At 37.0% G+C, this 16,408-nt stretch overlaps 1 protein-coding gene across 1 annotated transcript in view; it reads left to right on the top strand.

The window, feature by feature from the left end:
- LOC129234272 (uncharacterized) overlaps positions 1–15,984 on the top strand; it is a 29,360-nt gene extending 13,376 nt beyond the window's left edge. Inside the window, exons 4-5 of the mRNA XM_054868267.1 lie at positions 8,893–9,897; positions 15,529–15,984. Of these exons, the coding sequence (XP_054724242.1) occupies positions 8,893–9,897; positions 15,529–15,984 (1,461 nt within the window). The remainder of the gene's footprint in view (positions 1–8,892; positions 9,898–15,528) is intronic.
- Positions 15,985–16,408: the final 424 nt, after the last annotated feature.

Raw genomic sequence — 16,408 nt, 5'->3', positions numbered from 1 at the left:
AAATACTGAAATTTACACAAGTTTTAATAAAATTAAGAACACTTTACCAACGTTTAAAATGCACGAATAGTAAATAAGAACAGAACCCCCCTCCCCCTTTGCCATTTAGGTTTTGGTTTTAGATTCAGGTTGTCAGGATAATTCATCACGGAAAAGTGAAGCAGCGCACCCCAAACTTGACAGCCTAGCTGGCACAAGAGAACAACAACAAGGGTGATGTATACAACTTCTTCTGCTTCTGTTGGCTGTAGGTGCAAGATATTAAGCTGTAGACGAAGACGATGGCTGAAGCGCAGAATATGTAGGGTCTGGTGGGGGAAAGTGGTCAATGGGGTAAAGTGGTCATTCGTCAAATAAATGGCTATAGCTTGGAAATGAATGTTGGAATAAATGTGAAAATTTTATTATAGAGTAGGGCAGTTAGAAACTACATTTTGAGTACAAAGTTTTACAACTGGTGAAATTTTATTTGATAAAAAAAAATATTTTGTGTGAATATAAAAAGTTTTTAAATCCAAAGACCTCTTTTAACTTCCTTGGGAAATTTTGTTTGTTAGAATTATGAACAGATTGACTGATTAGGAAGCTTCCTACATGTCTCAAGAACTCTTACTCATCAGCAATTAGCTGAATTTATTTTAGATAATTTTTTAGAACAATTTAAGTAAGATGGGGTAAAGTGGTCATAGTATTAGGCTTAATGAATACCGTTCTTCTAATGTCACTTAATCGTTAAGTATAAGGCAGATATAAATTAAATATTAATTTCACTTAATATGTATTGTTTTTACAGTAAATGGGGTTAAATATACGAGTATATGCGTATGCATACGCAAATACTCGTGTAGGCACGTATATAAACATATTCACATAAATGCACCAATAAATACGTATATGGGTATCTGCAAATATTTTAAATCTATACAGATAAACATTCGACTACACACGTATATACTCGCTTATACTCGTATATATTTATATAAACACTTATATGCTCAGGTGGACACGTATATACGCGTACGTACTCGAGTAGACACTTACATACAAGTATGCAGTGATGATATGATATGCAAGAATACAGGGTGAGTTTAAACTTTTGGGCATATTATTATAAGGTGTAAGAGAGGAGGATAAGAAGTAAGAATCACAAAAGGAACATATGGTCACAAACACAATACTGACGCGCTACATGCACGCAAAGCCAGAAACTGATGGATGAAAAACAGGTCAAAAATTTATTACGCAAAGACAATTTTACACAACATTTTAGGTCTCAAGAAAATTTTAAAGCGATTGATGAAATTTGCGGCCTGCAGCTGTGATACATGTGCGTCGCAATCACAAAGCACACTCTGTTGCAATAACGAGACTTTTGGAAAACTTTCATCAGCCGCTGCGCCTTTGTTGCGATGCTTGTATTATAGCTACTACAGGCCGTAACTTTTAACAACTGCTCCAAATATTTCTTGAAAACTAAAATGTTGGGTAAAATCATATTTGTGTAACAAATTTGTGATTTGTTTTGCATCCATCAGTTTCTGACTTTGTGTGCATGTAGCGCGTCAGCAAACGTAAGTTCCTTATAATTCTTTGCTTCTTATCCTCCCCTCTCACATCCCTTAGATTTTTGCCCAAGTGCTTGGATCCACTTTGTAGGCACACATGTATACAAGCTTATATACTCGTGTATACATACATGTACTGGTGTATACACGTAAATGTACGTATATACGTCTATACAGGTATATAATCGTGTTTGCACGTATACATACGTATACTCGTGCTTCACAATGTGAGTAGACACGTACAAACATGCACTGGATGTATCCACGAATTTACTCGTGTATATCCGTATATGTGTGTATGTACACTTATATATGCGTGTATACGTCTAATGTACACGTATATACTCATGTATGCACGTATATACTCGAGATACAAGTGCATACACTCATATGATGCTCGTTTACACGCGTATATACCCGTACATACACGTGACACGTATATACTCGTATAGACACGTATACACTCCTGTAGGCAGGCCCGGACTGGCCCGCCGGGCAACCGGCCACATGGCCGATGCGCCCCTACGACAGAAAAATATTTTTTTTTTGTTTTGTTCAAAAATATTCTTTACAAAAATAAATTATCCGCCCCCTTTCTTTTTGTTACTAAAAAAAATAATTTTTTCCCCTTTAACTGATGATTTTTCTTCTCTCTTTTCCTGACACCTCGAAATTGTTAAGTACAAAAGTTTTACGGTAATATAAGTCTTTTATCACTGAGGAACCTGGAATTATTTTGCCTTTCTTTTCAAAATTTGTTCCTTTCTTCTCAATCATTGTCACTGCTCACTGGTGCGATTTTGAAGGTAATTTGGGGGTCAAAATCCTTGGAACAGGGGTCTTGACGAGTAAATCATAAATTCTAGGAACCGCTGATAGCTTACTCGATACCCAGAATCACCAGCGAAATTCTGGTGGAAATTTAATAGCGGCGATTAGGAGGGAGGAGAGCGGATAGACATGGAAGATTATTCAGCTTTTTTCTTGAGTGCTTCCTGAAAAGTAATTATCAGTTGTATATTACGCTACCATTTTTAATGGTAATTTAGATTTTGCCTCCCTTTTTCTCCGAAATAAAAATTGTATAGCTAGTCTTTGTAACAGTGTATCAGGACCGCAATATTTTCTACTGCAATTTCAATCATCAATTTTCTTGCTATCTTACCTCCGATTGCATTAACACAATTAACAAGCATCTAGAGGTGACTCATCTTTATTTGGCAGAAAGCAACATCCTGTAGCGCCCTTTTGCCTTCTAAAGAGCCCTGCAGATTTTTTTTTCTTACACAGACAAACACCCCATACCTTTAATAGTTGTTGTTTTAACGCACAGGTGCGCCCTTCTGTCGTCATATTAAAGCGCCCAGCAGCCATACTGTGACCCCCCCCCTCTTTTTTTTGGTCTTTAGAAGAATAGTTTTTGAAAGGCCCGTTTTTGCGATCGTGAATTTTAAAATCTTTTAAAAAGACAATTTAAGAAATTAAAAAAAAAAAAATAAAACATTTTCAGAAAAGAGAGCTCTTTAAATCTAGAATCAAGACAAACATCCAATTCCTGCAATTGTTAGTTAGTCTGTAAGGGCCCTGTTGCGTTTTTAGATGCGCCCTCAGTCTTTTCAATTTACGTAATCTCGACAACTCGACAAAAATGTCTTTTTTCCATGGTTGCGGAGTCAGAGTCGAAGAGCCGGAGTCGGTCTGATTTTGGGGTGAAGGAGTCGGATTCGGGAGTCGAAGGTTTAAGATTTCAAGAGTCGGAGTCGAACTCTCTTTGGGGTAAAGGAGTAGAAGTCGAAGGTTCTAAAATTTCCGGAGTCGGATCAGAGCCGTAGTCATTTTTTTTTTATTCGACTCCGCAGCCCCGCTTTTTTCCTTGAAAAACTCCCCCCCCTCCCGATCTCCGTTTTTCAGGTCTTTAATGCCATTTTTCATACACTGTCGTACGCAACAAGTTTCTTGAAGGGTCCGTTTTTGCTATCTTGAATTTTGAAAAGACTTAAAATGACATTTTAAGACATTAAAAAAATTGTTTTCGGAGAAGAGAGTTTTTTTTTCTAAATCTTCTCTTAACGACCAACATTCCGTCCCACCGTACCTCTAATCGTTAATTTTTAAGCAAAGGCACCCTATTGCGTTTTTAGTTGCGCCCTTCAGTCTTTTAAAACTGCCCTACAGCCTTATTGTAACTCTTGTAACAATAAATATTTTCGCGCTTTACACGACATTTATGTTATTGCGGCAAAAAAGTATTTTTTTCTTCAAAAAACACTCCTCGCCTCCAAAAATTCTGCCCCCCCCCCTGAAAAAATCTTCAGGGCCCCCAACAGGCCACTGGATAGCCCCCCCCCCCCCCGCACCTCGAATGACTATTTTGTTAAACGAGTGGTTGTTGTTTGTTTTTAACTGCTTCAATATTTCTACTTTAATTATGAGTTCATTTGTTTAAATTGTTTAAATTTGTTTGTAATTATTATTAGTTTAAAGTTTTGAGCAGTTATGAGGAACTTTTAATCCTAATTTTTATAACAATGTTGAAAATATTTTCAACTTTTTAAATTTGAGTACACATTTATTATTTATTTTTTAAAAATATTCTTTGGTCACTCGGACCGTAGGTTTTTCTGTGGTGTGCCCCCCCCCCCCTACTGCGGCGTCTGCGGGTACGTAGATTTGGGTCTGCCCCAGAAGAAGAGGACCTTTCTAGAAAGATGTTTTTGCCATCTTGAATTTGAGACAACAGAAACTTCTTGCAATTTACAATAAAAAATTTATTGACGAACTATGTTAAGTCAAGAAATGAGACAACTTTTTTCACTGTGTGATAATTTATTAAATTATTCCTGCAAACTTTATATTTATAACCTTTTACATTTTTGAGGGAAATGTCCGTTTTTCCATTTTAATCATTATGTACATATATTATTAATTCATATCTTCTCTTACCTGATTCCACAATCTTCATTATTGATTTCAGTCCATTTACTTATTTTGTAAAATTTATTCACAATTATTTATAGATTTTCCGTTTCTTGCAGATAGCATAATATTACGTTCTTATGTTTAGCCATGTTACTTTAGCTTTGGATGTGGTCATAATTTTGACCTAAAGAAAAATTTCTTGTAGACTATGGTACGGTAATCACGTTTTTTAAACATAATTATACAGCCGAAAAAATCATATTTTCCTTTTATTATAATAAGATATTTAATATTGTCAGTGGTGTATCGGGAATCAATACTATTTTAATTCGCTCAAAAAAAGCAGGAAAGTCCATGAAATGTAATCAGTTGAAGTAAAAATGTCATAAAAGCTTTACAGGTTCCGTTTGCAAAATTTATATTTAATTACTAGCTGCGTTGCCCGGCTTTGCCCGGTCTATTTTGAAAACAAAAATTGTGTCGAGTGACGTATATTCAACAATCAGGCATAAATAAAAGAAAAAAAATCATCATGCAAAATTTCCCCTCCAAACAATGACGAGAGATATTAAAATACTTTTAAGAAATTTAAATGAGAAAGATGAATTTAAAAAGCGTAACCATGGAAACACAAAGTAAAATAAGTTTCAGAATTGAAAATGAGAAAGATGGAAATGATGGATTCAAAAAGCGTTACCGTGGAAACGCAAAATAAAATGGTTAAAAACTTGAATAGAGAACAGATTTTTGAACTTCATTTAATTCGCTTGTAACTTTTTTTCTAATGGAGATAGAGGGTTAAACTTCCGACCATAGGTCGAGTTAGATCTGGAGTAAAAAAAGGTAGCTCTTTTCAATGGTGTCAAAAAGAAAACTGTAGGACAATTCCTTCAATTTTTATTGATAAATTTAATGAAGACAATAGTGCCTAAATTTCAGCTAAGCCTAAACAAATTCAAGCTAAAAACGTAAATAACTCCCGCCGCAATTAAGTTAGAGCGTTGGAACAAATTGCGTAGAACGCGGAAAATTCTTCTCTTTCCAACGATATATAATGTTACTAATTGCGAGTAATTTTTCACCCCCATATTCGGGAATTTATGTGAAAATTTTCCCTAAATTGGAATAAAAAAAGAACTATTCATCGAATTGTTTTCGAACTTGTCTGCAAACCTTCTCAGGACTTAAAGGAACAAATTGTGAAAATTTCAGCAAAATCGGCCGGGTAGTTCTCGAGTTTTGAGAGTTCAAACAAACAGACGTTTTTGGACACTTCATTTTATACTATGTAGAGATTAAAAGATTTTTGGTTGGAGGGCAGTGGCTCAACCAGAAGAGGGACCCACAGCTCCCTCCCCCCCCCCCCGGAATGCTGAGCTAAATGTTTTTAAAAACTATTTTTTATTATTGAAGAGGAAAAAAGAACACGTATAGTGGGAAAACAAAGTGATTTCAATTTTCAAAATAATACTGTCCGGGGGAAAATCCTAATTTATTTTAAAGAAATCTTTGAATTAAAAATATTTAATAGTTGCAGCTTATTGGTCAAGTTCAAAAATCGCTAAAAGTTGAGTTTTGTGAGCTTTAATTTCGAAAAATTTCTGGCTCTAGTATAAGAAGATATGGTCCTTCAATCGTGTTTTTAAGATTTGAATTTAAGAAAATATATAGAGAGACTTCTGGATTTCACTAAATGATTTGCTTCATTTTAAGGTACAACTTAACGCTGAAAAATTAAAATTCTGAAGTAAAATTATTATTTCGGTTAGGATGGAAAATAGCAAATTTCATGTAATTTCCCCTATTAAATGTTTAAATACAAAACCCATTGTTACAAATTTTGTTGCCTTACAACAGCAATATTAATAGTAATCATAATAAAAATTTTGAATCAAGGTTTCTCTGGAGCAAGCATGATATTTATCCACTATCAATGCTTTCTTTGGATTTTTTATCCTCATCTATGTATGTCAATAATCGAAAACGGGGCTAAATAAAGAAATAAGGATCTTTATCACGAGTGTTTTGTCTGTTGTGAAATATGAATTAGTTTTGCAAACCTTTAATATTTAAATGGCTCTAATTGTTATAGCTTTTTTTCCCTTTTGGTATGAAGCATTTATATGGAAAACAGAGGTGAAATTTCCTGATAGTAACATTATTCTATCTCTGAAATACATTTACAGAATAAAAGAATAAAATACAGAACTCTTTAAAAAAAAAAAAGAAAGAAAGAAAGAAATACTAAGCACTTTTCACACTCAAAGGGACAAAATATCTTATCTGGGTCAGAAAGAACACTATTTAAGTATTCCTGTAGTTTTCAATTATTCCAAGAAAATGACTCCACAAACGAGGAAAAGTGCAGCTCAAGTCATTTCAAACCAAACTTTCCCCTCAAAAAAATATGCCAGAAAAGTTATTTTGTCCTTTTGAGTGCATTCTGAAGTGCTTAGTATTTCTTGAAAAATTCCGTTATTCAAAAATCGATCCTGACAGTCCCTGAAGCTCCATCCCTTACCCAAAAGTCAACAAATATGGCTTATAATCGCGTTTTTAAGACTTCAATTTCTAGAATTTCCGCCGAGACCCCTGTACTTTTTCCCCCCTAGCATCAGCAAAGAAAGTCTTAAATTGCGGTTTTAAAACTACAAGTTTCAAAAACTTTCCGGGGGAGAACCCCCATACCCCCCTTTCTTTTCTTCCCTATTAGATCTAAATCTTTTTTTTTTTTTTAATATGCTCCCCCCTAAAAAAAAGTTCTGGTTGCACCACTGTTGAAGAGGTGATTAAAGACTACTCACACCGAAAGTTGATGTAAGCAAGAAACATAAGCAATTTTTTTTTCTCCTCCCTCGCTCTGCCGACTACAATCATTGATTTGTAGACCCCAAAGCAATTTTTACTGTGTATTATCTTAATTTTCTAACGATTAAGTAACTTTTATAAGCTTTGTTTGTCTATTTTTTTCTGATATTTTTGTAGTTCCAATTTCCCCTTAAAAGGCTTCAAAATGCAGAATTTTACATCATTTTTTCGAAATTTCTTCTGGGGGAGTAACCCTCGGACCGTAATTTTAGAGTATCACATAAATCACTTAAATGGAAACCCTGCACTACTCTCCTAATAAAGACCATTCCCCCTCTTAAGGTCAATAAAACATAAAAAAAAAAATTTAAAAAAAGATCGCAGGCAAAACATTAGAATTCCAAGAACGAGAACTCCCCCCCCCCAAAAAAAAAATCCCCAAAACACCCAAATAACAATTTTAATGCCCCACTCGTGGGATCACCTATGCAAGAAGTTTTGTAATGAGCAATGACACATGAAAATATTTTCACCCTCGCACCCTGTCGTATACATCTACAATGGGTAAATAAGTACAGAAATATCTTGCGCCCCTCTGAAGTTCCAAGGTTTACGCCCTTCTGAGGGGTCCAGTCCGGCCCTGCCTGTAGGTAATCACGTATACATGCTTATATACTCGTGTATACACGTATATACTTGAGTAGGCACGTGCATGCATGTATCTGATGCATACATGCATCTACTCATATATGAACGTGTTTACTAATTTTTACACGACACGTATATACTCGTGTATACACACATATGCTTGTGCATATACTTGTAACTATAAAAATAACCAAAATATACAAATATTAGGGTTGTTCATAATGATTTTGCATCTATTTTTAACTATGACCACTTTACTCCATGCTATGACCACTTTCCCCCACCCCATGGTGTAAAGTGGTCATAAATACAAAGGGAAAAGAAAGTGTTATAACACTACTTAAATCTATATTTATTTTCCTAAAACTCAATGTACCGTGTTCTTCAATAATGCAATGTAAAATAAAAACAAAAAAAGTTTAAGTTTTTTAAGGATTTATTGTATTTATTATAACCTACGATTTTATGACCACTTTACCCCACCAGACCCTATAGAGAAAGTACAGTCAATGCTTAGCGTCAAATTTAAAGCTCGTGAAACGAATTTTATTTGAAAGGAAAATATTTACCCAAAATAGCAGTATTCTAACGGCGTTCCAACATCAATGAACCCTGATATACACATGAAGGGTGAACCGATGGCGGAACGTCGTTCCGATACTGCTTTTTTCTAGAGAAAAAACATACCCCAAATTTGTGAGAACCCTTCACATAAAATTGGAGCAACTCTGGTCAGGATTCAATTTTATCTCAATTTAGAGTCCCTGTACGGGATATACATTTATATACATATATTTATATGTGTCTGTGTGTCTGTGTGAGTGGAGAGAGAGACAGGTCGCACAGATATTAGCGGCACGTACGAAAAAGTTCATTAAATTAATAATGTATCTTATTTCATTAGTAATGTACATCGCATCTAAACTTGATCCTCTTCCTCCTTCTGTATCAGGTCTGGAACATAGATGAAGATGGACATTACATAAAATCTTGCCACATACAAGTGACCGACACAGAGCTGGTGCTCCACCAGCGGGGCGAACGCCCCATCATTTGGCCCCTTCAGAGCCTGAGAAGATATGGCTTCGACACAGAGCTCTTCTCCTTCGAATGCGGCCGCCGATGCACCACGGGACCGGGCATCTACGCCTTCAAGTGCAAGGAAGCCGAGGCCCTCTTCAACGCCCTGCAGGAGTGTCTCCTCATCCCCCGATCGGACAGCGAAGCCGTCACCAACGGAAACGGGGACGAAACGGAGCCCCATTCGTCGCTCGTCGGCGACGGTTCCGAGATGGACAGTGCCCTGCTGATGAGGGAAGTCGACGACAAGTACGAGAACGGATTCGACGCCCAGCCCGGCACGTCCGCCATCATCAACGGACACCCGTCGATCGCTCTGAGGAGGGATCCCATGCCTTCTGCCCCCATGCCCACCCCGAGTTTGAGGTCGACGGTGAAGAAGAAGCGCAGGCATTCCCCTTTGACGGAATTCATGATGAAAAAATCCAACTTGGGCCTGCCTCCTCTGGGAACCTTCTACGCCGGGACGAAGTTCCTGCCCCGGTGCTGCACCATAGGAACGTGCATCAATGCGTCGAAGCAGCACTACATGAACGACAAGGTGCTGTCCAAGACCACGTGCGGTTCTTGCCGAACGTGCTCCCTCAACATGTGCGTAGTCAAGACGAATTCCAGTTCGGTTACCTATTCGGACAGAGCCAAACAGACGGACTACGGGAATGTCTTGGACCACGGAGGCCATCCGCGGAACTGCGTCCACTGTTGCTGCGACTTCAAGCCCACCCAGAAGATGGGTTGCTCGGCCGACAACTGCCCTCTCCACTTCAACAACTGTGTCGATCAGATCACGAATTACGCTCGCCTTGATAGCCACAACAGGCAAGAACATGGAGAGACGTCGACTTTGCGGAAAGAAAAGCCTTACCAGATGCAACAGGTAAGGCGCCCTGGTGTTATCTATAACTAACTTAAGTTTAAGGGAGAGAAAAATTCTCAACTTGCCGAATGAAACTTCAAATTTTACCGAATAGTAAAATGCTATTGTGTACCTATAGCACAAACCTACATTTAATGAGAAAATATGTTATAAGCCTGAAAAAGAAATTTTCCTTTCAATTATTCTCGCAATTATGCATCAGTATTAGGTTGCGTTGCAGTCAGCAATTTGCAGAATGTGCCGAATGAGGAATGTTTTGGGAGGTCGCAGTAACCTATCATCGGAGAGCCCAGGCTGTAGCCTCCATGAAAGATTAAAATTGCATGTTTCAGCTGGAGTCTCAATTAACTGACGTGGTCACTTTCGTTAGTCGAAAATTTCGGATAAAGTAGAGTACTTGATATTAGCAGTCAAGAGACAGCATCTGGATTTAAATATAACCTTTAGAAAATAGCAGAAAAATATAATGTTTTGAATTGGGCTACTGTAGTTAAAAACTACTGTAGTAGCTACTGTAGAAAAAAATACATTTTTTCAATAAATGTCTCACAAAGTAGAAGATGCATTGTAAATTTAATAAGACACAATTACAGTAAACGTTATCCAAAATTTCATTATCTATAATTCCATCTGCCTCCAGCTCATTGCCTATTCCAGTCAGACCTTAACAAGGACAAAATTGCAGTCCCTGGAGGGCATAACCATTGCCAGGGGTCGATCCAGGTTTTATTTTTTGGGTCCCCATTTTGTGAAAAAGCAAAATATTTTTGTGAATTTTCTTTATTTTTGTGAAAAAGCAAAATATTTTTGTGAATTTTCTTTATTTTTGTAAAAAAGAACTTCTTGTGATTTTTTTCTTGGAAAAGATTATATAAAAGCATTTTTAGCTGTCGTATCGTTATAGAAAAGCATTAGACAGGTTTCAGGGGGTGATTGCAAGTTCTTGAAGAATACCTGAAAGCTGTCTAGAGAAAATGCGCTGGGGGAGGGGGGAAGTAAGATCCTTAACATTTTAATTGTAATTTGATACACATTACATTTATTGTTTTTTAGAAATATACATATGCAAGGCACACTTTCTTAAGGTGAAAGTCTCACAACAGATTTACTGTTTGCCCCTCTCAAATACTTTTAGATCAATGAAAATTGCACATGCTGCTGAACGTAATGATAACTCCCAATAAATACAATATGAACAGACTTAAAGATATCACATATTTCTTAACACAGAAGAATGTATGTGTTTGAAAAACTTAAAAGTAATTAAAACCCAAAATAATACTGCACCAGCATTCAGCGTTTAATTTTTTGACATTTGACGTTCTTACAGAGTAGGTATTTCATTTAAAACTTTGCAATTTAATGATGTTAATAAATATATAAAGAAATTTTATTTGTTTGCCACTTAACAAGGTACAGTCAACATTAAAAATGCGAAAAATTCATTTACCATGGCGCATGTAAGGAAACCAAGATCTTCGAAAGAAATAAAAATATAAAAACAGCATATAAAAGAATTTTATTTTTAGTAAAGTTATTTTAGAATTGGATTTCGAAACTCAATACTAATTAATACTAAATATATATTGCGTAATCAAAGTAAAATTTAGGATTTTCCTGAAAAGAACGGAATTTTGGTATTTTCAAAGATAAATGTTTTGAACTGAAATGTGGGATAAATACGTGGCATTCTTACCACAAGTTAGCAAATGTTTTTTCATTTCATTGTCATCTAAATTTACCCCCAAAAATCTAACTAGAGATTCAAAATTCTAAAAAATGGCCCATTGCTTCATGATTATAAGTACAAAATTTGAATAAACTTACCAATCAATTTTCTGTTTTTTTTTTTTTCTGCTTTTTTTTTTTTTTTTTTTTTTTTTTTTTTTTTTTTTTGCTTCATTTCCAATCTTTTCATTTTCAGATTTTTTTGAGAATTCCTTCTTTTGCACTAGATTTTTGCATATTGACAGCCTCTCTGTGATTTTTGCTGCACTCATGTTTTTTTTAAAACTCTATAGGGTGACAGCTTTTCTTGATATCAACTCCAATATTTACTCAAGGTTTGTTCAAATCACTAACATTCATGAAAGATGAACATATTTTGCACAAAAAACCCTTAGCTGAATAACTATAGTAAAGCCAGCTATACACCTTTTCATAATTTGCAATGTACTTTTTATTTATTGCATGCTTCTTATTTCCATTTGTACTCCCTAATACAATGCTTGAATCATTATTTGATGGCTCAATCTCAATATCATCATCAATTGAAGTTGCTCCAGATTCACTTCCAGTATTTTCTGCTCAAAAATCGTTATACTTTCGCGAACTGCCTCACTGTCATTTGATGTACTATCTTTTACCGCATTTCCCGAGCCCTCCAAAACGGGAACATTTGCGTTAACGTTACTGCATGGTGAAGTGGTGGTAGCGATTTTATCGGGGTCGTTAATTGCTGACTTGAAGAAATTCACAATATTTTGGGACCGAACGTTCGAAGAGCGAAATTTTTTAACATAATACGCACAATTTCGGGAGGTACCTCCCGTTGCAGGACGTCCTCGTTTCATATTTTAATTTCTTGAAGAATAATTTTCAACGAACAAGCAATCTCTCCAAACTGAGATTATTGCGGCTATCTCCAGCGCTCCATTATCCGCTAAAATTATCCATTATCCGCTCCCACACAAATTATAATCGAATAGAATATCAATTTATTCTTTGATGCGCCTAAAAAATGTCCACTTAAACACGCGAAGGCGCGAACAAGCTAACTACGAAAAATATCGTCTGCGCTCCTAGATCGCAGACGATCTGTTACAAAAGAAAAATTAATACCGAGAAAGAAAACGAACTGGAATAATATACAATTACCACATTTTTTTAATTTATCGTCTGCAGATTACGCGATTCCCGCCACTTTTTAATAAAATCCCACTCAATAAAACTTCCTTTGCTCGCTGTTCCCGTTGCTCACCATTAGCGGACATGCGTTAAAAAATTGTGAAATTGCTCATCTGGAAGTTTCATATTTATTTTAAGAAGACAGCAAGATTAAATAGAATGACCGACGATATTTTTCAGCTGGCATTGTATTTTATCAATAAAAGAAGGAATCTATGAATTAAACTACAAAAAAAATAATACCGTTATTCTTTTGGTTTACTGTATGCTGTACGCTCAAACTAGCGTGACTTTGGAAGTTATCTTTTGCTCTTACGCGTACAGTCTACAAGAAAAATAGCAGGAAAGAAAAAATGAATAATGCATTTTAAACCAGCAATTCTCCGTAGGCACCGGTCCGCGAGAAAATTTGACCGGTCTTCGAAGAATTATACCCGTTCCCAATAAAATAAAATTTCCTTATTTTAATTTTATTCCTAATTTTATACGATATTTTATGCATTAATATATCCATTACTTTGCATACGTTTTGTGGTTTCGCTATAAGATTTATTTGCTTATGAAAATTTACACAAATTAGCTGCGCTTATTTTTACATTCAAAGTGTGTAAGTTATTTAAAAAAAATTTTACAATTAACTTTTGTAAGTTTATTTTAAGTAGAAGGGTTTTCTTTCTGGCATTTGTTAAAAAAAAAAAAAAAAAGGACAAAACAGATTAGTTTATTTTAGTGAAAAAAAAAATAAATAAAAATTTCTACCGGTCCGTGAAATTTTTTGACGAAGTTCTACCGGTCCGAGATTCAAAAAAAGATCAAGAAACGCTGCTTTAAACTAAAGAATATGAGAAAAAGTGGGTACCCCTGTCCTAATCACACCTTTTTTTTTCATTAAATGCAATCGTGTCAAGTGAGCTTTCGAGAACGCACAGTATCAACTACAAACTACAGGGAATTTCGCCAATCGGTTGTTCGGCGTTTCCCGCGTAGTCACTCATACTCTAACAGGATTTAATTAATTGCCATACAATACGATTTGCATCAGCATGCGCCAGTATTCAATGCGAATTTCTATGCAATTGATTAAAAAAGGAAAATATAAGATTTTCGAATGTTCTTTTTAACCTTCGTTCGGGAATAATTTTCAGAAATTTTGCTCGTCCGTTCCGTAAGATAACCCCCCAACTATGAACCTTAAACTTTTTCAAAATAAACTGAAGAAAATAGGAACAAATTGAAAAAACAGGTGAATATTTTAAAAAAATTTAAAAAAAAAAAAGAAAGAAAGATAAAAAAAAGCTAGAAGATCTGCAACTGGCAAGGTTTCAATTTGCAACTACTTTTGAGAATTAAAAGTGCATAATTTGGCAAAATAATATGGATAAAGGAAGGATGCGTGCAACTAAGACACAACTGAAAGTTACAATGATTCAAAGGAATATTTAATTCAGAAGTATTTGGTCATTGAAGCAAATCAAACCAACAGAATATAGGCGATTAATTTGCCGTGGCGTGAAATGAGTCAGTCTTCAATTCGCACTCGTGGAACAGCAGAAAATCATCGAATCAATTCTTTATCACGTGCTCATTATTTTTCTTGGATTTTCGCTAGCCACCAATCACAAGCGTCCCTCTCTCGTCCCCCCCCCCCCCCCCCTCTGACGCTCTCAAGCAAAAACACCTCACGCAGCAGGCAAAAAGATAAGATGGGGGAAGGTGGAAGAGGGGTAGGCTTTCGCGTAGATGCGTACACATTTGCGGTTAAAAAATATTGTGAAAAGGCTGCCTTTTTATAAATTTTTGTGAAGGGGCTGCTTTTACGACGCGTAATTTTGTGAATGGGGCCGCTTTTGCGATGGGGAATTTTGTGAATGGGGCCGCTTTTGCGACGCAGAATTTTGTGAAAGGGGCCGCTTTTGCCATGCGGAATTTTGTGAAGGGGCCGCAAAGCGGCCCCAATTTCGCGCTGGATCGACCCCTGATTGCTGTCGGTGTATTTTCATGTATATACTGTCTGACCGCCTATGGGATGCAAAGGCTAACATCCGGTTTACAGGCGAAAATCGCCGCATCTATTAGTTTTCGGAGATGCAGTTTTTTGCAGATATACGTTAGCTTCTAAATTAAGCAGTAGTCACATTGAAATGAGCAAAACATGTCCATCAGTTTTTTTCTTTTCCTCCTCATTCAGACAGATTCGTCTTAACTCATAGAGTAAGGAAATATACACAGAGAAGACCCGCCTATGGTAAAAAGGAGATGAAATTGAAGCCTGAATTATGGGATAGAGTGGTGCAATGATGGGCGGGGTTATGATGACATGATCGCTTCGCGAGAATAGTTTTTATCAATCTCGCAAAAGGACCGCATAAAGTTGCTTGCGGATTGGTTTGCATTTTAATTCATGTTTTAATGCAATTTCAAAAACCGTACTTCATAAACTTGCAACGATATCTAAGTTTAAATTAACAACGAATTGAGATTCAGTAATGGAGTGTTTTGAATTAAGATGTATCTCAAGAAGCTAAGGATCTTGGGATACAGCGGTGCAACTTCCGGCTTTAATTTCTTAGTGTAGTGGGGCCTCTCTATGTAATCTCTTTACTTTATGTCTTAAGTGGACGTTTTCCCAATTCCACAAAAACGGTGAGCAGACAGTAGCACGTTATAAGTGAAAAATTCTTCACAACGCCGTCGTTTCTATTGTTTTTCTTTCCTTCTTTGTAGCCTTACTCTCACCTGTACACCCACATACCCACGCCGGTGCCAAAGTGGCCCAAGACAAAGAGCATGTCCTGGAGATCCCTCCCCCAGTTCGGCGCGACGTCGTCGCTCAACCGCCCTGCTCCAAAGAGATCGACCTCCCACTGCTATGCCAACGTGTGCGACTCCTCGAAGGACAAGGACGGCACCGTTCCGAAGGACAACAAGGACATGGACTCAGAGCCTAAGACCAGCTACATCAAGCTGGACCTCGGACAGAAGCGCGATTCCGACGGGAGCCTCGCCGTCCTCTCCTCCCTGTCCAACTCTCCGAAAGGGAGCGATCCCGACATGTACGCCAAGATCGATTTCGACAAAACCGACGCCTTATCGAGTGTGGCCAACCAGACGAGGTTCGCCGAAGACGCCGCTGGGAGACCCAGACATGCCCACGTGTCGTCTGCGGGAACTCAGACATAACGGGAAAAAAAATGTCGTGAGGTGGAGCGTTTTAGTATCAAAACCAGCTCAAACCACGAATTTTCAAAAGCTTTTTTTTCTTTTTTTGAGCAATCACCATTGCTTATTGTTCTCATTTGACTGTTTTGATGTGCTATCATTTTATTTTCCCACCGCCACCCTCCGCACCATCACCGTCGACCGGCTCCTCACGATGCTGCTCCTATAGCGAAAGCCGTCTCCAGGTTGCATCCATGTCCTACACACACGCGCATACATACACAACTACACACACACACGCACGCACACACATATACATGCACACACACACACAAATACATACAGACACCTACACATGCACACACACACACAAACACATACACACACATACAAACAACTACCCACACATTCATGCCTGCACACAGACACAAACACACATGCCTAC

This window comes from Uloborus diversus, chromosome 1 (genome assembly GCF_026930045.1).
Source record: "Uloborus diversus isolate 005 chromosome 1, Udiv.v.3.1, whole genome shotgun sequence".
Lineage (NCBI taxonomy): Eukaryota > Metazoa > Arthropoda > Arachnida > Araneae > Uloboridae > Uloborus > Uloborus diversus.
This window is presented reverse-complemented; position numbering and strand designations above follow the sequence as displayed.